Here is a 22,582-nt window from a genome sequence, read left to right as displayed (position 1 = left end):
CTGCCCTTCAATTTTATTTTATCTGCATCTCTGCCTACTTGTTTCTACTCCTAGAAAATACACAGTAGGATTTAGTCACCTCTGATGTGCTAAGAGACCATTACAAGCTAACTACAAAGTGTTTAATATTTATAAGTGAAACACACCAATATAGTCACATCAGTGTAAAACAGAAAGAACAAAACCAAAGAGCATTAAATATATATGTTATGTATCAAACCACTACTATGAATGAACTTTAAAGACATTACACTCAATAAAATACAGTAGTTAGAAACAACTACTAATACTGTGTGGGCCCAGTGCAAGGGTTACCTAGAGTATAGTAAGTTCACTGAGACAGTGTGGTGGCTGTCAGAGGTTGGGGGAGGGTAACATGGAAATTACTGTTCAATGAGTTTCTGTTTAAGAAGATGAAGGAGTTCTGGAAGTGGATATGAAGACCAACAACATGTTCTCAATGCCACCAAACTGAACACTTAACACTGACTAAAATGCTAAGTTTAATCATGCATATCTTAACCATGACTTTTTTTTTAATGTTAGTAGCTTTTACCTTGATAAGCCCATTTCACAATGGTGTTTTTTCCACCTCTCTCTAGACTTCATATGCTGAACAGAGTTGCTTTTATAATGCAAAAGTAAATTTACCCTTAAAAGAATAGAGGATATGGAAGTGACTCATGACCATTTTAAGCTAGGGAGATGCTAGAACCTCAAAGGCATCACACAGCTATGATGCGGAGGCACACTGGGTAAACAAGAGTGGCTCCTCAGCGGTGTGCAAATATTCTGCCATCAGGTCTGCTCACTACTGGATGAATAAATTCAGAAAGAAGGTTCATGTATTTGGCCTCGGACAGAGAGCTGGAGGATGAAGTTGCTCTCAGAGCTGGCAAAAGGCACACTGGAAAAGAAACGGAGGATCAAAAGCTACAAGCAAACAGCCTGAAGGAAGCGTCAGCACAGACACGCAGCCTCTCGCACTGCAGACCTGTGTAGTGCCCCCCTTGCATGGTGCCGTGATGATTGCACACAGCATACAGATCATAGATGTAGTCCTCAGGGTCCCTCCCGAGTCCATAGGGCCGTCTCCATGGGGACCAATGAGATGGCAAGCTCCAGCTGCTCTGGCTTCTCTTAACCACATGAGGTGTCATGTCCAGGCCAGTCAAGGGGAATTTGACCATGTTCTGAAGTTTCATACGCCTGTCTCCTTCCTGTTGCAAGAAGAAAAACAAGTTCTGATGACATTTTAATGCAAGCAGATGGAAGCTCAGTGTAGCATGAAATGTGGACCCTGTCAGTTAAATCACTTTGAATCACCTATCTGATATTTCCCAAGACACAGAATAGAGAAACAGACTAATAGTGCTAACTGTCTACAGGAACAAGCTTTAGTACCACCTAAAGTAAAACCAATGAGGACCAACATGTAGAGGAAAATGAACCTCTGGATTTTCATTTCTTTATCTTAGAAGCAAAGTGACAATTTCACTCTGTCAAGATGCCTGAAGATTAATGGGGTGTGAGTAGTAAAGGGCAAGCCACAGGAGAGGCGTTCAATAAGCAGTAACCCTTTCCTCCCTACTTCTCCAACAAGCACATTTATTTGGCCGAACTTAGCTATTTAGCCAACAATCTTTAATAATCTGTATTTTCCATTAAACCTTTTCGAACAGCTTTGAAACCTAAAAGCCCATTGAATGGATATTATTGTGTATTTTCTATGTCCAGGAAAACACTTAAAAACTAATCAGACATAGATATGACAATCCTAAGGATTTATGGATCTACTGAAGGAGATTTATGGATCTATTAAAGCTATTCATAGGAGAAAAGCTTCTGAATGAAGGCCAAGCTGAAAGAACAAGGACCTTATTTTATAGTGCAGAGGGAAACGCTGAGGCTTGTAGGGAGGAAGTGATGTCACCAGAATTGTTAGTGAAGAATTGTGAGCAATGTGCAAAACACATTAGGAAGGGCAGAGTTATAGAGGTAAAGAAATCAATTAAAGACTGCAACTGCATCCATCTGAACAATAGCAGAAAATCATTCAGTGGCAGGGTGACAGCAAGCAGGAGAAGACACACAAAGAACCCATGGGAAAGCCAAGTCAACTTGCACAAGTGACTACCTAGATTAGAGTAACAAGAAGGAATGCCAAAGATGACACTGCAGTTTTGAATCTGGGATTCTGGAAGGAAAAGGTGAAAGAAATCAGTTAACATTAGGAGAAAACAGAGAGGGCTAGAGTGGAAGCCTCAATCAACTTCCCACCTACAGAGCCCAAGGAGGAAGCCCAAGGCAAATGCCACATTTCATTACCACAGAAGCCCAACTCTAAAATCTAGAAGGGCTGGGAGGGAATGTGAGAGAGTCCCCTAAGTTCCACACTGATGCTTAGGAAAACCCAGCCCTGGAGACTATGTGTGTATTGTCCTTGCCACCACTGGTCCCCCTTAAGTCTTCACATCTTTCCATTCCTACTTCTACAACTCTGTCCTAAGCCAGTAGCAGCCTCTAAGATGCCCACAAAACTTGCAACTCTTTATCTGCTAACCATCCAGCAGCTGAAATGATCATTTCAAAACACACACTTAGCAATTGCTGCTTCTGTTCAAACATCTTCATTAAAATCTGACTCTGCCTACAAGGGTTGCTTGAACAACTGCTCTCTATCCACCTGTCTCTTCCCTCTTAGCTCCTACCACCACCCCATCTTCTGCAGTGTGTCATCATATTGTCCTGCTCTCAGCCTCTTCAGCCCCAGGCTCAGCATAAACTGCTTCCCTGTCACGTGAAGATACAGTGCTGCTTCTCCCTCTCATCTAGCAAACATCCACTCATTTTTCAGGCACAAGCTCTCTTAAATCCAGGCCACAAGGACACTAAGGCTCACTTGTTGTTACCCTCTCTTATAATGGGGCTGTCTAGGACATGTTTCACCTCACGAGACACTTTTGGGGGAAAGTGACTCATCTGTATCTGTTTATGACTCACCTCCCCAACTATGTAACTTGGAGCACGACAACACTGCTTATTATATTAGGTAGAAATAGAACTCTACCTCTCTCACAAAGGACACTTCACAATCCTAAAATAAACACACTAAATTTTAAGCAAAACATTTACAAGTCTAAAGCAAACCTTCAAGAACAAAGTAAAACATGTGCATAAACTACAACGCTTAGGACCTGAAGGATCACAGGAAACTCATGTGTGGACACATTCAGACAACATCAGTGGGTGAATCCAACAGCGTCACCAAAGAACTCACACAATGTGCCAAGAGAAGTCAAGAGAAACGTCATGCTAGCCTTCCCCAGTAACAGGATTTTCTCACCTGGCGGAATCTCTTGAGGTGTATAATAAGCACGTCAGGCAGAGTCCACAGGCTTAATGTGATGCTCCCCTGCTGCAGCTGCTTGCAGTGTGGGCACCGCCAGGCATCATCAGGAGCAAGCTGGAAACAAGGAGCAGGACTTCCATTAGGCACCACATAATGAAAGCCTTTGTCATGGCAGCTGGACTACTTTCTTGCCAGGGCCTGGTATCACGCAGCATCTCTCTGGAAGCTGCACAGGAGAACAGCCAATGGATAACACAATCACAAGTAGTACCTGGCTGATGTAGACACCGGATGAGTGATAAACAAACGCCCCTCAAAGAAGAATGACTAAATGCTCTTGTTACAGATGCACCTCAATCCCAGCATGCCCCCAAAATTCACCTTATCACCTTTGCATCAAGACGGACTTTCTTGCTCTAGAGCATCTTACCTCAGCAAATCATACTACTGCCCATCACGGTGAAACAAAGGGGACTACCCCAAGATCCCAATCCCTCCCATTTTCTCCTTCCTCTCACCCCACACCCCTTCATGTTCAGCTTGTCTCCACACTAACCTCCATGAACACCACTGCACTCCAAGTTCTCCCTCACTGCTGCCCACACTTCATGTGTGCTAACCCTTCCCTCCTCTAGCAGCACTGAACTGCTCCACCTAGTCTTCCCAACACGCTCTCAACAAGCCCTTTCATCCATCAGTCCAATACTCTAAATCCAAGCATGGCATCTAAATGCGAACGCTGGGGCCACGTCAACTTAGAGGTGTCAAACACATGAGAAATCCAGCCTAAAGAGGCAACATCCAACCTAGGATCACACATGAGATGAGGTAAGGAAAGCCCTGGGAAGACAATTCCATCAAAATGGAAGACAAAGGGCCAAAGTCAGAATCTTGAGTAAAATGTCTCTTTTAAGAGACATACCCAACCTTAAAAGTCACCAGGATCTAAAGACGCAGTCAAAAAACTGAAAACTAAAAGTATTCTCTTTAGATAAAGTAAGAAAGAGTGGTAAGAAATGTAGTCATTAGTGCCATGCACCATAAGGTAGTCAAATGAAACCTGAGCAGAGGCCACTGAGAACCTCAGAGACCAGTATCCACACTTCATATCAGCTAAACAAAGACCAGGCTGATAAGGCACAAGTGACGAGATCCACTTTCATGATGATGTAACTCAACCATGTTCCCAGAAAAGACTGGGGGACAGAAGGGCAGATACTTTGGTAACAGAAGTGATCAGAAAGCCAGGAAAAGGGGCCCAAACTACCATCTGGTAAGCCCACATCCCATGTGGCATATCAATACTCCCCTTATGTGGCTATCCAGTCTCACACTTGTGTCAAAAGTAGGTTTCTGTCTGTTTAATCCTAATACGTTATAAACAGATACTTTGATGAAATGTAGTATTAATGTCACAACATCTAATCACTCTGATAGTTTCTAAGACGTTTCTCTGGTTTCTGTACTGACTAAAACTTCTGGAAAGCTCTCAGGCCTGGTGACTGCACTGAGAATTCTTGCCCTGTCAAGTCTTTCTAGCTCTGTAGGAATATGGACTCCAGCCAGGAGTCTTCTACACAGGTCTTCCTCATGGCAGGCAAGATTGCACTCTTTAGTATTCCCAAACTTTAGGTTTTCTTCTTTATATAAAATTAAACCCAACACCTCACTCACAGGACCAGTCCAAATGTCCCAAACTAACTGTCAGATGCCCCATCAAGGCCTCCTTCTTCAAAATACTCTTGGCTACAGCATGACTTCCATATGTACCAGCCCCACCCTCTCTCTCCTGTGTCTCAATGTGCCGTCCTCATTAACAGTACGCATGTGAAGCGATAAAAAGAGAAGTCCCCAGCACCATCACAGTTGGGGCACTGTTTCTAAAGCCTCCACAGACAGCACAATACTGGCTCACATCTATGTGGTACTGCTCATCTGAAGACAGCTGGACCCCAGACAACTGCCACACAACCAACTGCTAAGTCCCACCTCCTCCTCTATATCTGTACTGTTATTTTTGGCCCTATACTGAACTTCCCAAGTACCACATACACACACATTCCAGCACGTATTTATTGAGCACTTCCTATGGGCCAAGCACCTCTCTTGGATACAAGGATATTTAGTGAGAGACAGAAAAGTCCTGGCTGTAACTGAAGCTCACACTAGCCTAACTCTCTCCCTTAGCTCTTGTGCTCCTGCCACACTGCTTACACGTCTGTCTTCAACCATGCCAAGCTCGTTCCTACCTTAGGACCTCTGCTTCCCTTATATGCCTGTTCCTGCTCTAGGGTGTGAACAACATGAAGGCAGAACCACTGTCTTGATTACTGAATATCAGTGTGCACTGTGCAGGTCCCAACACACTACAGGTACCTTAAATGAATGAGGCTCTAGAGCAACCTATCTTGTCAGCACAGACTCCTCAATCTCGGGCAGTGAGTTACTTTGCAGACCCAATGCTGCCATCAACACATCTGCTAACCCCTAAGCTTTGTATTGTTTTCAAACATCTCTCAAGTCAATATTTAAACACAAACAGTGAAAAAGACAGGATGAACCAAAGGTCTTCAATTAACCAGTTCCAAAGCCAGCTGGCTATTTTATAATTAAGCTAAAAATTGATAAACACTTATCATTTGATAAACTATTTTTGAAGAAACTTACTACAAACAGGTTAGGAGGTAGAACTCAGAGATTCTAAAAGTTATTTCTCAGTATTTCAAGAAAATTCCTAATTGCTCTAATGGGACCAGAGGACCTATTTCAGGGTAATTTCCATCTCTATCAAGACCTAAGTGGGTGCCAGGTCTTATGTAGGTAAACTTCTCATAACAGAAGGCACCCTGGCAGCTGGAACAATCATTCATTTTAAAACCAGATAGAAGAAAAGAAAAAAAAAAGAAGTTTTAAAGTCCCTTCTAGTCCTGAGGTACCTAATTCTATATGTACAAGAGCAAAGGGTGAACTAGTGGTCAAAATTAAAACCTGCTATAGTTTAATACACGTGTTCCTCAAAGGCGCATGTACTCAATATCTGGTCCCTACCTGGTAACAGTATTTTTGTAGGTATTGGAAACCTTGGGAAGGATCTAACTGGAGGAAGTGAGTCACCCAGGGTAGATCTTTGGGGTATCTTTTTCCTAGTCCCTTCCTATCTTTTCCCTTGTTTCCTGCTAACCATGAGGCAAGAGCCTTCTCCTCCACATACTCCCCATCTCCACGGTGAGTCTCGTGACAGTCCCAGAATCAACAGAGCACAAAGGACAGTGGCCTGAAACCATGCACTAACGTAGATCTTTCCCTCTTAGGCTATCCTGAGTATACCAGGTATTCTGTCACAGCTATACAAAGTCAGACTACACAAACACATGTAATGAACAGCAACAGAAGACTGGATGAACTCTAAACACTCTAGTCAAGATTTCTCATGGGCCTTGGCCTCATGGAGACTTATCCATCCATCTCCCTGTCCATTCATTTAATATTTACTGAGTTCCTACCATATGTAGACTACTGTGCCAAGTGGTCCAGCACACTATGATCCCACAAATATGGTATGTGTCACTGGAGCCCCTGTCACTGAATCACTGAGATGGGGTTTACACAACTAAAGAACTTAATTCTTCATTTTATCTTATTTACTTAATTTAAATTTGAATAGGTACTGATACCTGTAATTACAGTACTAGTGTACTAAATTGATAAAAGTTGGACTGTGTTGGTGGCCACACCTGTAACCCCAACACTCAGGAGGGAGAGGGAAAGGGCTGCCTAGAGCTTGAGACTATCCTGGTCTGCATAACAAGTTTTACACCAGCTAGGACTGTAAGATCCTATCTCAAAAACAAAAACATAAAACAAAACAAAGGAAAACAGTTGAAGATTTCCAAATTGAAATGAACAACAACAAAAAAGTACGTTATTAAAAAAGAAAACAAATAATTACAAAGGCTTATTTCTAGAGCTCTCCAAATAATCAAAAATTTAAGTCACTCCTTGTTCAAGTTCTGAAAGAACTAATGCTAAAAATGGCCACTTATATGTGTAGCGCTTGTGGGAATGCAAACTCCTCGGCCATGTGTTTTCCTGGGCAGAACCAATCTCCTCACTGTCACCTTGCAGGCTGTGCATCTTACCCGTTCCTCTTTGGTGTAGAGTTGGAAACACTGAGATAAAGTGCAAGTTTGTGGCTGATGATGCTGCTCCTTCTGCAGACGGACACTTTCTGCATCAGGGATATACTCATCTTCAGTGTTTACAAACAAGCTGAAATTCAGGGGAATGCAGCTTTCAGAGAATGTCTTATAAAACAGATACAACAACAGCTTTTTAAAGTAGCTATGAATTCATAACTCAATTGATCAATGCGTAAGAATGCGTTCATTAAACTCTTCCACATTTCAAAATGTTCTTGAAAAATTTTCCATCTGTAAAGTCATTTCAACAAATAAGTTGAGTTAGGTTTGCTCAAACTGCCCATGATTGTGCTTATTTTGTTTGTGTGTGAGTATTCGCAAGTCAGTGAGGTGCCCACGGAAGCCAAAGGTGTCGGATCTCCTGAACCTGGAGTCACAGGCTGTTGTTAGCCACCTGATAGAAGTGCTAAGAACGGAACTCGGTTCCTCTGTAACAGCAGTATATGCTCTACACATACCACTAGCTAGCTCTGTCTATGTTGTTTAAGTCATTCATTCTTGTCCATGGTAACTAAGGACATGTATTTGATACAAGCTTACTAGTCCACAACCACACAGTCCTGAACGTATTTGATCTTGTCTGATATAAGCCTACAAGAGCTAAAGATCCTATTAAAAAAAAAAAATCAAAGTAGATCAACCTACACAGCAGTTAATGAACATATGGCTTTTCCCTCAACAAGTAAATTTTCTAAAGTTTTGAGCCTTGGAAAGAAGTCAGGAAAAGAATAATAAGCTACTTCAATAAAGGGTTAAGACACACTTAAGATACTCAGTCAATGCTAAGACTTGTATGTTCCAGCTAAGTTGAAAGATCTGTGTGCTGCTAAGATAGTAATAAAGCTTTAAAGAAAAAAAAGAGAGAGAGAGAGAGAGTAAGAAAAATAACTTACAAATCTTTTGTCTCCTTGTCCCATTCTACTACCAGTTTCACATGAGCTGTACCACCTGGTCCACAGGATTTTAATGCCCTAAAGAATTAAAGTGGAGCCACATTATTTTCTAAACAAAAGATGTGATTATATTCTATTTAGAGTATTATAATTATAGGAAATATTTATAGTTCCCCATTAGAAACTCTTTAATAAGATCAATGTAGCCTCTGATTTTGTAACTAGTTTACAATGAAAAATCCTTAAACTAAAACATCCAATATAGAAAGAGTAGAAAAAATTTAGTACCACTTTATAAAATTTGCTTGGACACTCTCAGATGTTATGTATTATCTTTCCAACTTTTGCCCAATGTCTCAGCCACACAGAGCCTCAACGCAGCTTCTTGGTAACAGTCTGCACACTTGCATAACCCCGCCCCACCCTGCCTAGCTTATGCCTATGTCATCTCCCCTATCCCTTCATCCTCCATAAACACACACCAGCCAACCCACTGGTCGGCTCCATTTATTGAGATACTTATTACTAATGGCTAATATTATTCATCTTTTATCTTTTCTATTCTGGGAAATAGTTTCGGTTATTTATCTAATCTACTCTCATGTCTAAAACCAAACAATGACCTTTCAAACATGATTATGCTGTCTGAAAAAAAAAATGGTGGTGGGGGAAAGTGAGACGGGATCTCATAATCCCCAGGTCTCTAATCACTACAGCCTTCAAATCCTGACCTTTCTGTGCTGAAATTACAGACATACATGATCATGCCAACTTCTGTGCTTTTAAAAAGTATGTGCTGAAAAGAACTATTACAATAGAAACAGTGCAACTACTCCTATTTATGCAGCCATATATGGATAGTCCATAGACATATATCTGCTAGTACAACAGATAGTATAAAGCTAATAGAATAACATTATTATAAAAGCACAGGGATAGCAAAGTAGAGCAACAAATTAAACCAGAGAAAGAGGAACAATAAACGTTTTCAATAAAGAAATTATGGACAACAGAAACCACCCATGCAAAGCACACATATAGGACAATGTCATATGCTCAGGAAATCATCGGTATAATAAAGACAAAGGCAGGTGTGCTGTGGTCAGGAGAGGAACAGCAAAGAGACCTAATCAAAGAGAAGTAGAGAGCTCAAACTATGGGGCACGGGTTTTACCTTCTAGACCACAAGTTACCAGGCATACTAGGGCATGACGTGAACATGAATCTGAAACACTTTAATCTTGGTGAATAATAGTATAAATTTATTTATTTATATTTATGTATACATTCATACATACATATATGGATGTATGTGTAGATATGTAATCTTTCTCTTCCTAACATGAGCCATTCTAATTTCAAGAAAGAACATAGAATACTTTTATGCTGGCTAGTTTTATGTCAACTTAATACAAGCTACAGTCACTGGAGAGAAGACAGCTTCAATTGAGAAAATGCCTCCATAAGATTGGGCTGTAGGCAAGCCTACAGGGTATTTTCTTAACTTAGTGATTGATGTGGGAGGGTTGAGGCCATTGTGGGTGGGGAAGGCAGGCTGAGCAAGCCATGAGGAAGAAACAACTAGCAGCATCCTCCATGGCCCCGGTATCAACTCCTGCCCTCTTAGTTCCTTTCCTAACTTCCTTAAATGATGAACAGTGATGTGGAAATGTAAGCCTTCCCAAAATTGCTTTTGGTCATGGTGTTTCATCCCATCAATAGTAACCCTGACTAAGACAGCTCTGTACCTAGTATGAATCAAAAGTAAAACAAGTACTTAATTTCCATATGAGCTTAAAGAGCTTAAGACACTTACATGGAAACTATACCAGATAGCAGACATTACTTAGGTGGCACATGTGCACATGTGAGATTCTTGAGGGTAATTTGTGTTTGTCTTTTACCTTTCTACTGTTGGGTGGCACAAGGGATGTTCTTCCTGAGGCAGCAAGTAAGTTATTCCCACGACACTGACCACACGCAAACTGAACGGACACACCTGTATCAGATGTCAAATGAGAATTAGGCTGGACTTAGTCAAGGGTATGTTTCACAGTGGCACTTCTAAAACAGATCAGAAGTACAGCAAACCGCTCACTTTGCAAAATATTCCTCCAGTATAAGGACAAGGCACTCAAATACAACTTATTTGTCAAGTATTCCATTGCTTTCAATAGACAGTAATTTAATGGTTTTCCATGACACCTTAACACAGTAACAGTAATTTTTAAAAGTGCAGAAGTTCCACGGCATCTTCATGCTGATCATAAGCCAGCTGTACTAAATTGGCAACATACAAAGCAATTCAAGAAAACTTCTGCAATGTCAACTCCTTTCTCAGTCTCGAAAATGCCAACAAAGCAGTTTCACTGTACTAACTGCTGCTTCTGATTAAAAACCATGCTCTACTGGGATATCAAGGTGCTTACAAACCTGGATGCTGACAGTAGGCCTCAAGAAATATTTCATCTTCTCCAGGATCTCCTTCTGCAGAAGGTCCCATGCTACTGTCTTCTCTAGGTGCAGGACAAAAGGCAGTCCAAATCTGTAATACAAGATTTTGGTGAAGTCAGTCTGGAATATGATCTAGCACTGAGGCTTTTCTGAGGAGGCTCCAGGTAGTTCTAATATGTAGTTTAAAGTTGGAAGACCACTGTTCTGGCTTCAGCTTCATTCATGCCCTAGTTGTTTAAGCCTATGGTTGTTTTGTTTTGTAGACGGCGTTTCTCTGTGTAGCCTTGGCTGTCCTGGACTTGCTCTGTAGACCAGGCTAGCCTCAAACTCAGAGATCCACCTGCCTCTGCCTCCCAAGTGCTGGGATTATAGGTATGTGATCCCTGAATGTGTCTTCTTCAAAACACACACGTCGGTTGCAAACCACACTCCTTCAGCATGGAATACCCTCCCCACCTTTCTATACTCTTTCCTGCTCGACTGCAGGATACCCTCAATCCCCATGAACCACAGCACCAGGCACTGGGTTATAAACGCTGCCCAATTTCCCATCGGTCTCCATGTGCTAGCTAGGTTTACATCAACTTGACACAAGCTAGAATCATTCTGGAAGAAGGAAATTAAATTGAAAAAATGCCCCCATCACATTGGCCTGTGGAGCATATTCTTGATTAATGATCGGTGCAGGAAGGTCCAGCTCACTGAGGTCCTATAGGTGCCATAAGAAAGCAGGCTCAGCAAGCCAAGGAGAGCAACAGTAAGCAACATTCCTCCATGGCTTCTGCTCCAGACCCTGACAGGTTCCTCTCCTAGCCTCCCTCGGTGATGAAATATAACTTGAGAGTTGTATGATGAAATTAACTCTTCCCTCCCCAAGTTGTTCATGGTCATGGCGCTGTACCACAGCAACAGAAACTCTAACTAAGACAGCGATAGACAGATAGAAAGAAATTTACTTACCTTAGAGGCCTAAACAGCCAATGGGCAGAAAACAGAAGCTGCTGAATAAATCAATCAATGCCTGAATGACAAATCTAACTAAAAGATGAACTCAGATGAAGACTCAGACTGATGTAGAGTGCAGAAAGTACCAAGAAAATCATTCCTTGGCCATGACCATTTAGTGACTGACTCACAGCAATGATACTGAAGTAATTTGCCTGAAAGCCCCCATGGATGAAACACCTTACTATCACAAGACTCCACTCTTAAGAGCCTGGTGCCACAGGAGATTGTATACGGCTCAATTCAAGGAAAATACCACAAGCTCCCTTCGATTCTGTACCTTGAACACATCACACTCCAAGTCTGCATTGGGCCCCCTCTACACGGGACCTCTCCTCAGATGCTCCAACAGCTCACTCCTTCCCCTTGGGACACCTTCCTTCCAGTGAGACATCTTCCTGTGCTCTGTCTGGCTCTCATGTAGACCCAGAAACTTTCTTCATTCACATCCAATCATTTTAGCCTGTGTCATTGTCTTCAACATGGTGATAACTACTTGTGGTTAAATGTATTTACTTGTTTTGGGTTGGCTGTCCTAACTAGGATACCTTCTCCATGAGAACAGGGTTTAAAACAGAACAGTGCCTAAACACTGTAAACATCAATACTTTCATTAACAGAATTTAAATGACACCATTTATATTTATTTACCACCTAAGGAACTTATTTCAAAGTGAAATTTTAAAAGGCTCAAATAATGACAATCCTAACTAGTTTTTAAAAAAAAATCTGACTCCTTCTCCTGAAACACATTCATCTGTTGTTACTACTCGGATGGCACTTTTTTGATAAAGCTACTTTGAAAGATATTCTATAGTTCCCGTAAACTCTTAAAAAGGGCAGCAGAGAAATTTCAGATTTTTTCACTCCCAGATTTCTGCCTTAACAATGCTGAATGAATAATGGTGCCACTTGCCAAGACAGAAAATATTGCAAGAGAAAAATAATGAGTTCAGTTTGAGACATAAGTCTGGGGCACATGTACCATTCAGACAGGCATGCTAAGACTTCCTTTTAGGTCTAAAGACACAGATTCAGAATTCTAAGACAAGTGTAACACACACAGAACATATGTTCTCAGAAGCTAAGTAAGCTTTAAAAATAAGTATCTCTTATTCAAATTCTAACATCCTAATTTTATAGTCTTCCCCTCCCCAATCCAACAATTCAAGTCAACTTACACAAAGATTCTTTCTGCATATCAGAATCAAAATTAACTGCATCTGGGCATGATGGCACATGCCCGTAACTCCACCATTTGGGAGCTCAGGCTAGAGAATCAAGAATTCATTGGTAGTCTGGGATACACAGTGAGTCCCTTACCTCAAAAGCAAAACAAAATTCCCATGAAAAGAAGATTTTTTTTTCATCCCTGCTCTCAGAAATATTTTAAAGCATGTAGCCTCAAAAACGTCAGTATTTATTGGGAAATAAGCTGGTTCTTACCTTTTCCCTTGCTGCCCAGTGCAGGCCCGGTTACACACAAGCAGAACTATCTTGTCGCTTGCCACTCTGGTGGGCAAGTCCACTTTCCCTTGTTTTGCTGCTGGTGGTGGTGGGGAAGACAGTCTACGATGATCCAAGCCGAACTTCAAGTGGTTTAGATTGTTGTTTAAGTGAATGCCTGAAAAAGAAGAAAAAGAGTTCAACTTAGCTCTTCTTCAAGATTCTTTTCATTCATTCATTATAAAGAAGAGAAATAGAAATAAATTTTTAAAAGTCATTTATAATTTAAACTACAATTAAAAATAGGGACAAACACTCTACTGTGAGATTACTCATCTAGCCATTGGGCTAGGTTATCAGCATCCATGGCGTCCTTTAAAGTAGGCTTTCCTGTCTTTAAAACCAGACATTATAACTCTCCACATCAGTCAAAGTCAGATACAGTTCTGAAGGGCAAATTTACTGGAATGGCCCACAAATACAATTTTAAATTAGATCCAGTAAGTAATCAAATGCATTCCAGAAGTAATTCAGACAACATTTGCAATCATGTACAAGGTTTGAGCAGCAGTTTCTTGTCCCTACTTATTGTAACAAGAGCTAACACTGCACTTGCTAAGCCACAGCTGTGGTAGACCATGGTCACTAGAGCAGATCAGCCCACATTAGCAAGAACCAATGCCTGGCAGACAGCACAAGTCTTCAGGGTCCTACAGGGAGCTTCCTGTTACTCAAAGCCACCCAGCTATTCAATGCTATCACAAGGCTCTGTAGCTATTCAATGGCAGTATCTGTTAACTTCTTTCTTCTCTCAAAATTATGTCACCTAATGAAATGTACTCCATATGGAGAAGAGGCCTTTCTGCCAACACCACCAATTATAATAACACTAGAAGAAAAAGCAGAAGCACTCACAGCAGAGGTCTGACAATAACCTAAATAGCCAGCAATATAAGACTTGCTGTTAAGATGCAGCAGCATTATAACAATTTGAATGACAATTACATAATTAATATCAAAATAAATTTCAGATAGCTTTAAAAAAAGCAATCACTAGAAATACAAAAGCCTGAACTTTAATCAAGCTACTAGAGGGAAGAACACATTTTAGGTATAAATACCACAAAGAAATCCCAAAGGCTGTTCAGGCAACAAACTGTCTCTGTCATCTTCTCATTTTGGAAGCTGCTAACCTGCACTTCCTGTCTACTCAAGGATTTAATTTTATTCCTTCTCAAGTATCTGACAGGGTTGAAGACCAGATAGTTTAGTCTTAGAATTAGGCTTAGTTGTTTAGGGGTTAAGATGTTCTTAGGTCTAGATAAATGTTTTAAGTTGATAAAGATGAACTATGATAGATATTGATTTACATTCAGAACTTTAGATGCACCAAGATAGGAAAGATTTTTCTTCAAGGTTGCCAAATACAAACAGCCAAAACACTATGAATGTAACATTTATATAATTCCTGATTGTTTCTATTTCATGGTTCTTCTTGCTGTAGGTAGTTTATATATATGTGTGTGTGTATGTGTATGTATGTATGTATATGTATATATAAATGTATATGTAAAAAAAATGAAGTGACCTTTGAAAAATACCGTAATTTAAAATGACCTTAAGTACATACTTCCATAACGCCAGAAAAAAAAAAAGGAAATCCCAAAAGAACAAAAATAGATATTACTTTATAACCATTCTAAACTGTGATTAAAAAAAAAAAGATAACAGTAACGAAATTTGAAACAACAAACTCCCTCATTCCCCAGGTTCTTGGCAAAGGAGAGTGTGAGAAGGGAACAGGACCCCTAGTGAGATACGGGGATGCTGTTCAACTGCTGAAGTGACTCACTCTTCAAATCACAGCCCTGTGCCTCCCAGCAATGGGACCTGGGCCAGTGATTTAACCTCTCTCGTTCACAGCTGTCATCCCCAGAGTGAGGAGGAGGGTGCTCCCACATGTGCTACTTGAATAGAGCACACGTGAGGTCTTTAGATCACAGACTAACACATGCTTGCAAGGGGGTGTATTTTGTAACAGAGACGTGCTCTAGCCAGAATATAATGTTTGGATATGAAATTAATTAATGCATAGGAACGCAATGTGATAAAATAATCCTTAGGCAATCAAGGAGCAGAGACAGAACTGGGGAATTTTTCGGTAGAAAAATCACAAAGTGGACTCTTGCTGCATACTACAAAGTGCTAGGTATAAAGAGATGAAGCATACGGTGGCCAGTACTCCAAAGAATGTCAGAACAGTGGGAAAGGCGGGCGAGAACACCGTCATTTCCACACACATGCTGGAAGAGCAGAAGCAATGGTTTGGAGCTCTGTGGTGCAGAAGAGCTGGCCAGCATGTCCTTTACAGGCCATGCACCTCTTGAAGTCTTAGCCTCCGGCTAAAAACACTCCTAAGCAGCAGTGCAAACTAAAGAAATAAGGCCTCACTAGAGGCAGCAGTCACTGGGGACATGCCTGACTCACCTGCTTGTCTGTCTACCTTTGTTTTACCCTACTCTGTCTAAAAATATTTTTCATTTAGTTACAAAAGAAGTCTGGGCTGTTCTTTCAGTTATATCTTTTTTCTCTCTACTATTTTTGTCTTATGTTTATTTGTATTTGTATTTATCATTGAGCACATTGCCACAAATTCCTGTGGCAATAAGATGCAGAAAAATAACAAAAAGGGGATAAAATAATGAAACAGTGATTTGTTAGAGGTAATGGTGTAAAAAGAAAACATCCATCTGACTGAATGGGAAGAAGGATATCCAAGGATCTAAGTACAAATTCATGTCAAAAATAGAAGAACCCAAATAAAAAAAGTTGTTACTAAGATTTAAAGGAATAAGTCGGCCTTGCTCTCTGAGTAATGTGAGGAAGGATGTCTTTACAATGTGCCCAATAGTTTTCCTGAGTAAAGGAAGGCCTGTGCAGAGCAGCGCACAGTGGCAAGATGGCAGACAAAGAGAAAAAGAAGAAAGAAAGCCTCTTGGACCTGTCTAAGTACATCGATAAGACCATCCGAGTGAAGTTCCAGCATGGCCAGGAAGCCAATGGCATCCTGAAAGGGTTTGACCCACTGCTCAACTTGGTGCTGGACGGGACCACTGAGTACACACGAGACCCCAATGACCAGCACAAGCTGACGGAGGACACGTGGCAGCTGGAGCTCGTGGTGTGCCGAGGCACCTCCATGGTGCTCATCTGCCCACAGGCAACATGGAGGCCATTCCCAACAGCTTTGTGTAGCAGCAGGACACTTAGCAGCCAGCAGAGGGGCCTGGACCAGAGGCCTCCCTTCCGTGAGTGAGCTTCCATTTGGTGTTTTGGTCTTTGTTCCACTTGTTTTTTAATAAAATTGTCCAATTGAATTAAAAAAAGAGAGAGAGAAAAGGAGAAGGAACAGAACAGAGATAGTAAAACACAAGCACACACACATATAACTAGAGGATTCAAGTGACTTACAGCAAACTTGTACAAATAGGAAGTAGAAAAGCTGGGGGCATGGTGAAATGGCGAGGTGGGCCTCTACACAATACGAAGGCAATAAAGAACGGAGTACAAAAGGCAGATTTGGGGTTGAAAAAGATCATTACTAGCAATAAAAGAAATAGATTTTATTGAAAAGAAATGAAAAATCTAAAAACAACAGTATGTGCACTTAACCACAATTTTAAAAATTGTATACTATTATATAACATTCAATGCCCACTGTGGTCAAATCTGTAAACTCAGGTGCATTATAGAGACATGACCATTTACCTCTTTGACTGAGAATTCCTTCAGGCCTAAATATTTCTGGAGTCTCAAAGGCAAAAATGCAATCACTTTCATGAACCGTCTCCAGGTCATCCGTGTCACTAAAGGAACGATGGAACCCATCATAGTACATTTCCGTCAACACAATCTAAAAAATGGGGAAAATGTGAACAGCTGGGTAACTGGAAATTCAATATAAAAAGATCTTCCAATCCTACGCTGACCTTCATAAGAGCATCAAGTTGGTAATTCTCAGTGGGGGCTATTAGATACCTCCCAGGACTATATTATTTGCTGGTAATGAGAGACTCTTAGAAGTATAGTAGCCTCTGCAACTGTCTAGCAATATACTCTGAATCCAGAACTCTATGGCACTAAATCCAGATCTCCTCCATGTTGGAGGATGGGTGATAATAACAGAATTACTCATTCTTCTGTTTCACAGGAGGATGGCAAAAGAGACCTAAGGTTCTACATGTTTTCAGTCTCATGGAGAGGGCAGTCTACATCTGAATCTAAGACATTCTTTCGTATCATTAAAGTCTCTTTTTTCAGATTAAAAAAAAAAAAAAGTCAAATGACCATGACTGTCTATATTAGAACACATAAAGTCAACTCAAGTGCCCAAAGATAGTAACTAGTTAAATCAGCCCTAGTGATTCAGGAAGCTACTAGAAAGGATGACCAGTATATACCTGCATTATGAAGCTAAGCCCTAAGTAAATCAAAAGCAAAGCTAAGAATGATATAGATATATATATATATAACTACTTTTAGAAAAGATTGTAGGATACTCCCAGAAAAAAAAAAAAGAATCTAAAGAACACTACATAATACAGCACTGAAGTTAGTGACTTTCTTACCACTGATACTTAAGACCCTTTTAATTTCTAAGTTATATTTTTATGATGAAACAGAAAAACGAAAGACAGGGAAGAAAACAATGGCTACATTCAGGGCTTCAGCTACATGCTCAGCAGCACTGTCCAATGCAAAAGAACTAGACAGGGCAGAGCAAGAGAAGTTTCTAGGTCAGGTCTGCCACTGGCCAGCCAGGTGACCTTGAACAGGGCCTTTTCCAAAGGGGCCAGCTGTCAGTCCCCCTGCCCAACTAGTACCAATATTAACAAGTCTATGAGGTGGAAAGGCCTGTGGTCTGTTTCACAAATGGCCCAAGGGGGGAAAATGTTCCTCCCACATTTCTTTCTAAGGGATTTATGCTTGTACTGCTTTTCTCCTGGTGAGCATTCACCTCTCCAGAAAGCTGCGAGCTAAAGCAAACTAGTCATCACATCACTAATTGATGCCACACGTGAAAAGAGTGTGACAGCACTGAGGCTTTACAGACACAGCTGCATTTGCCTTGGATATCAAGACCTCTCTTCTCTCTGCCCTCCCTCATCCTGGAGAGAAAAAGAACCAAGCAGCAGCATAAAGAAAAGATCAACACTTCACCATTGTGCCAGTACTCAGCCTAAGAAAATAGGAGATTCGCTACATTGAGGTAATATTGCTTTAAGTATATTTGCCCAAATGGGGCCAAATGAGGCCAAAGTATAAAATATGTTTATTATTCAAGTGATTACATAGCAACTTCTAAAAGCTAACCATAGAAAAGCTATTTTACGAGGAAGTCATCCTTCCTTATAAATCCTAAAAAATGTTTCTTGTAATGTTTCGCCAGCAAAAACTGTGTGTAAAATATGTTAAGTCATGCAAAGGCACATGAATTTTTTGGTCAACTTAAATATAACTACTTATCAAAGACATGTTCCTCTACACCTTCCCCAAAAGGGGAAACCCAACTTTCCCCTATCTAAACAAAAGACTCTGGTCTTCAAGTAAGTAAGGAAACAAAAAGGGTGGCAGATACACCTCAGTTACAGTGCACTTGCACGCAGGAGTGAGGCCCTGGGTTCAAGCCCCACAAAGGGGCTGGAAGAGGAGCACAAGGAGCACGTACTATCTACACAGCAGCATGCTGGCAAGATGCCCAGTCTCACCCCCACAGCAATGGAGGGGACTCCTAAGCCTCTCTGTCAAAGGCCACATGAGTAGTGTGAAAGGTTAAGCTATTACACTTTACAAACAAAGCCACAATGTCTTACATAAAGCAGTTTTTCTTTTTATAAATATGATTAATTGAAGCAGGGAAAGGCTTTCTATACACCATCTTCTTTGAGTCTGGATTCCCTCCACCCTTTCTCCCCTCAACACTAAACACAACTGGTTTTAAATTTCTAACATATTTGGCAGAAAACTAGAGTAGGAAAAAAAAACCCAGATAAGCAGAAAACAACACTTTAATGACTCATGTGGAGTTGGCCTTAGCAGGTTATTACCTGATCAGTGGGGATCTTTGTCTCCATGGACACGGCTTCCCGAAGTCTGGCAACAGTCCCAGACAGAGGCACAGCCACACCAATCCTCATGCAGTGGGAACACTTCCCTTGATACACTACAGTGACATAGAGAGGCCTGTACAGATCAAAGTCAGATCTTCTCATTAGTTACTTATTTTAGCTAGAATAAGGAAGAAATGAAACAAACCTGACTTGAAATCAACACAAAAACTAAAATAAGGCTTGGGACATAGCTCAGCTGCCTCCCATGCACAGCATGCATTCCCCCAGCATGACGTAAAGCTGAAACAGTGGCATCTGACTACCACTTAGAACCTAAAGGCTGGAGAGTGAGAGTTCAAAGTCATTCTCAGCGACCTATGTTTGAGGCCAGCCTGTGATCTAAAAAGAAAAGGAACTGAAGCTAACGCCCCCTTTCTTTAGAAGCCAAATGGGAAGCATTCAGTTAGAAACTACTGAACAAGTTGAAAGAGCTTTGAAAAGCTATCTTCATAAAAATATCTTTCATGTAACATATTCATAATTGGTTCTCTTTTCCTTCAAAACAGCCTAACTTCTGGAAACTCTTAAGGGCTGAAATAAATAAGTACAAGGAGGGTCTCCAAAGAATCTAGGACATCCAGTTTTTTAAAAAAGACTATGGCATGGGCTTGCCTCGCTCATGTGCCTGCTCAGCCTGAACACCCAGACAGGCATTTAGCTTCAAGAATTTAACAAGGCTTGTGTCCACTACCATTAAGCCTATTACCTCACTAAGTAAGTGAAAAACCTTAACAGAAAAAGAAGTGCCCTATCATAGAAAACTGTTAATTTTACACATGCATTCTTACCTTGTATGTGGTAGAGGAATTGGCAAAGAAATACACAGGAAAGGGTCAAAAGTGTTGCTCTGTTTCTGACAATGAGGGCAGGTCAAAGAAGATCTTTGAAAACAAAAATGTAAAACATTCACACTAAGATCACACAGAACTATGTCAGGCAGACAAAACAAGAGTGAACATGTCATTTGCTCCTACCTGTACTGGGCTTGAAAAAGTTCTTGTACAAAAGTGCTACACACAGGAAAAGAGGGTCCCTCAGGCATCATATCAGTCTCTGATGGTGGCTTTAAAAAAAACAAAAAACAAAGTACAATTGACAGGCCTGAAGTGTCAATTCTTTTTTGTTGTTGTTGTTGTTTTGTTTTGTTTTGTTTTGTTTTGTTTTTCGAGACAGGGTTTCTTGGGGTACCTTGGCTATCTTGAACTCACTCTGAGGACCACAGAGATCCACCTGCCTCTGCCTCCCAAATACTGAGATTAAAGGCATGCGCCACCACACCTGGCTAAAGGACCAATTCTTGATTGAAGTTGAACCTAAAATGTCGCAAATATTTAACTTCCTTTATAAGCTGCATATGGAACCCAGAAGCTCTGCAACATAGAGTGCTAAAGTAAACAGAACACGGCGCATAGCGTATAAGTTGCAGGGACTCATTCCCTCTAACAGACCATGTTCATCATTCTCAAGTCTGTTAGGAGACTGTGCAGCTCTCTTCCCTAGGATGTTTCAATCCTCACCTTGGTGCTAATCCACAGTCTGCGTCACATCTCACTTAACTCTTATGCCCCTAACTACTAAGAATCTGCTACCACATATAGAGAATGGGGATGTCAGGACACAAGGACTAGTAAAAGTGCCTGGCCTCTAGGATGCTTCAATATGGTGACAGCTAGTCATGTATACATAGTTATATGACAGTGCAGCGTTTCAGGAACAAAAGGACCTTAAGCTAAAATAATCATCAATTTTCCAAAACTAGAAATTCTGAAATACAGATCAGACTTGTCACAAACTTCAAAAACTCACAGGGACATACTCTTCCCACTGCATGAACCACTTTACCTATCATATTAAGGCTACATGTAGAAAAGTTGACTATGAACTGCTGTTTCTCAGTAAGACCATTCTGGACCCAATTCCTATGCTCAAATCCAAATCTAACAGCAGAAATATTCATACATTTCCCTTCTGACTGTGTTATTTGTTCTACTGATCTACACAGTATGTGTCTTTATTAGAATAGGAAGCAACTGGTTCCCTCATTAGACTGTAGGTTCCTTAGGGACAGTTGTCTTTTACTTACCCTGCCAGCACAACAACCAGGTAAAACATCCCATAAAGTCCCACTTAGTTTTATATTCACCCAGAGGTAGTCACTACTTAATGCAACAAGCCCTCAGTGGAAATTTTTGAGATTTCCCTGTCCCCTTGCCCATTTCCCTGTCCCCTGACTGCCCCAAGGAGTACATGCACTCACCTTCAAAGGAGGCTGGCCACTCTGCTTTACAGCATGATTAAGGTCTTCATGAACTCGATCCAAAAGCCACAGCAGAAACTCCTGGGCATCATGTTGGGAATTTCCTCTATATTGCAGAGCATTCTTTGACACAATACTCTGCAAGTAAATAAACCAGCACAAACAGCTGTGAGTTCCTGGCTTGGAAGACTATCATAATTCTGAAAGAGGAATACAAAATCTCAAGGGTATCCCAAAAAGATTTTGAAAACAAAACAAAACAAGGAATAGTCTGATAAATGAAATTTATCAACAGCAGTTCACTTTTTAGCTGTGACATTGATATGTTAATGACAAGAAAACTAGTACAGACTTTTAAAGGACTCTTATGCTACTTTTGTTGACTTTTCTGTAAGCCTGAAATTATCCTAAAAATTAAAAGTTTAGGAATACATTTTTTTATTAATATAGCAGTTGTACAGAGAGGGTGTCACAGGAGTAGAACACAGGCTAGAGAAAGAGCTAGAAGACAATGATGACATCCCAAGAGGTGTCACTTAAGCTTTAAAGGGTCTACCCTTCAAAGGGATCAAAGTAGGGGCTACGCATTTAAACACACAAAGTGGTAAGAAAGTATGACACCTTTAAGAAAGTCCAAGAAGTTCAATAGACCTGAAAGTACAGGTCTGCAAGGCAGAGCAAGAGGAATGAGTAAAGACAAGAGTGGCTCAGAAGGATTTTAAAAGCAAACTAAAGATGACACAGGAAGCCAGGAAATGGTTCTGAGTGAACTGGCTAAGCCGATGTGCTCTGAGAAGAGAAGGTGG

At 40.8% G+C, this 22,582-nt stretch overlaps 1 protein-coding gene and 1 pseudogene across 3 annotated transcripts in view; one reads left to right on the top strand and one right to left on the bottom strand.

The window, feature by feature from the left end:
* The window catches only part of USP31 (ubiquitin specific peptidase 31), a 61,867-nt gene that overhangs the window by 15,472 nt on the left and 23,813 nt on the right, over positions 1-22,582 (bottom strand). For both annotated transcript variants that reach the window (XM_084765065.1, XM_084765066.1), the window contains exons 2-13: positions 21,777-21,914; positions 20,494-20,582; positions 20,308-20,400; positions 19,457-19,592; positions 17,118-17,262; positions 13,350-13,527; positions 10,878-10,989; positions 10,349-10,443; positions 8,445-8,522; positions 7,492-7,621; positions 3,347-3,466; positions 995-1,220 (exon numbers count right to left, since the gene is read on the bottom strand). In XM_084765065.1, coding sequence (XP_084621191.1) covers positions 995-1,220; positions 3,347-3,466; positions 7,492-7,621; positions 8,445-8,522; positions 10,349-10,443; positions 10,878-10,989; positions 13,350-13,527; positions 17,118-17,262; positions 19,457-19,592; positions 20,308-20,400; positions 20,494-20,582; positions 21,777-21,914 — 1,540 coding nt within the window. The remainder of the gene's footprint in view (positions 1-994; positions 1,221-3,346; positions 3,467-7,491; positions 7,622-8,444; positions 8,523-10,348; positions 10,444-10,877; positions 10,990-13,349; positions 13,528-17,117; positions 17,263-19,456; positions 19,593-20,307; positions 20,401-20,493; positions 20,583-21,776; positions 21,915-22,582) is intronic.
* Positions 15,560-17,032, top strand: LOC311587840 (U6 snRNA-associated Sm-like protein LSm7; annotated as a pseudogene). The gene has a single exon. The product of its transcript is annotated as a U6 snRNA-associated Sm-like protein LSm7 (transcript).

The sequence above is a fragment of the Acomys minous genome (genome assembly GCF_964271855.1).
Source record: "Acomys minous genome assembly, chromosome: 2".
NCBI classification, from domain to species: Eukaryota; Metazoa; Chordata; class Mammalia; order Rodentia; family Muridae; genus Acomys; species Acomys minous.
Note: the sequence above shows the minus strand (reverse complement) of the source record. Positions and strands in the feature narration are given on the sequence as shown.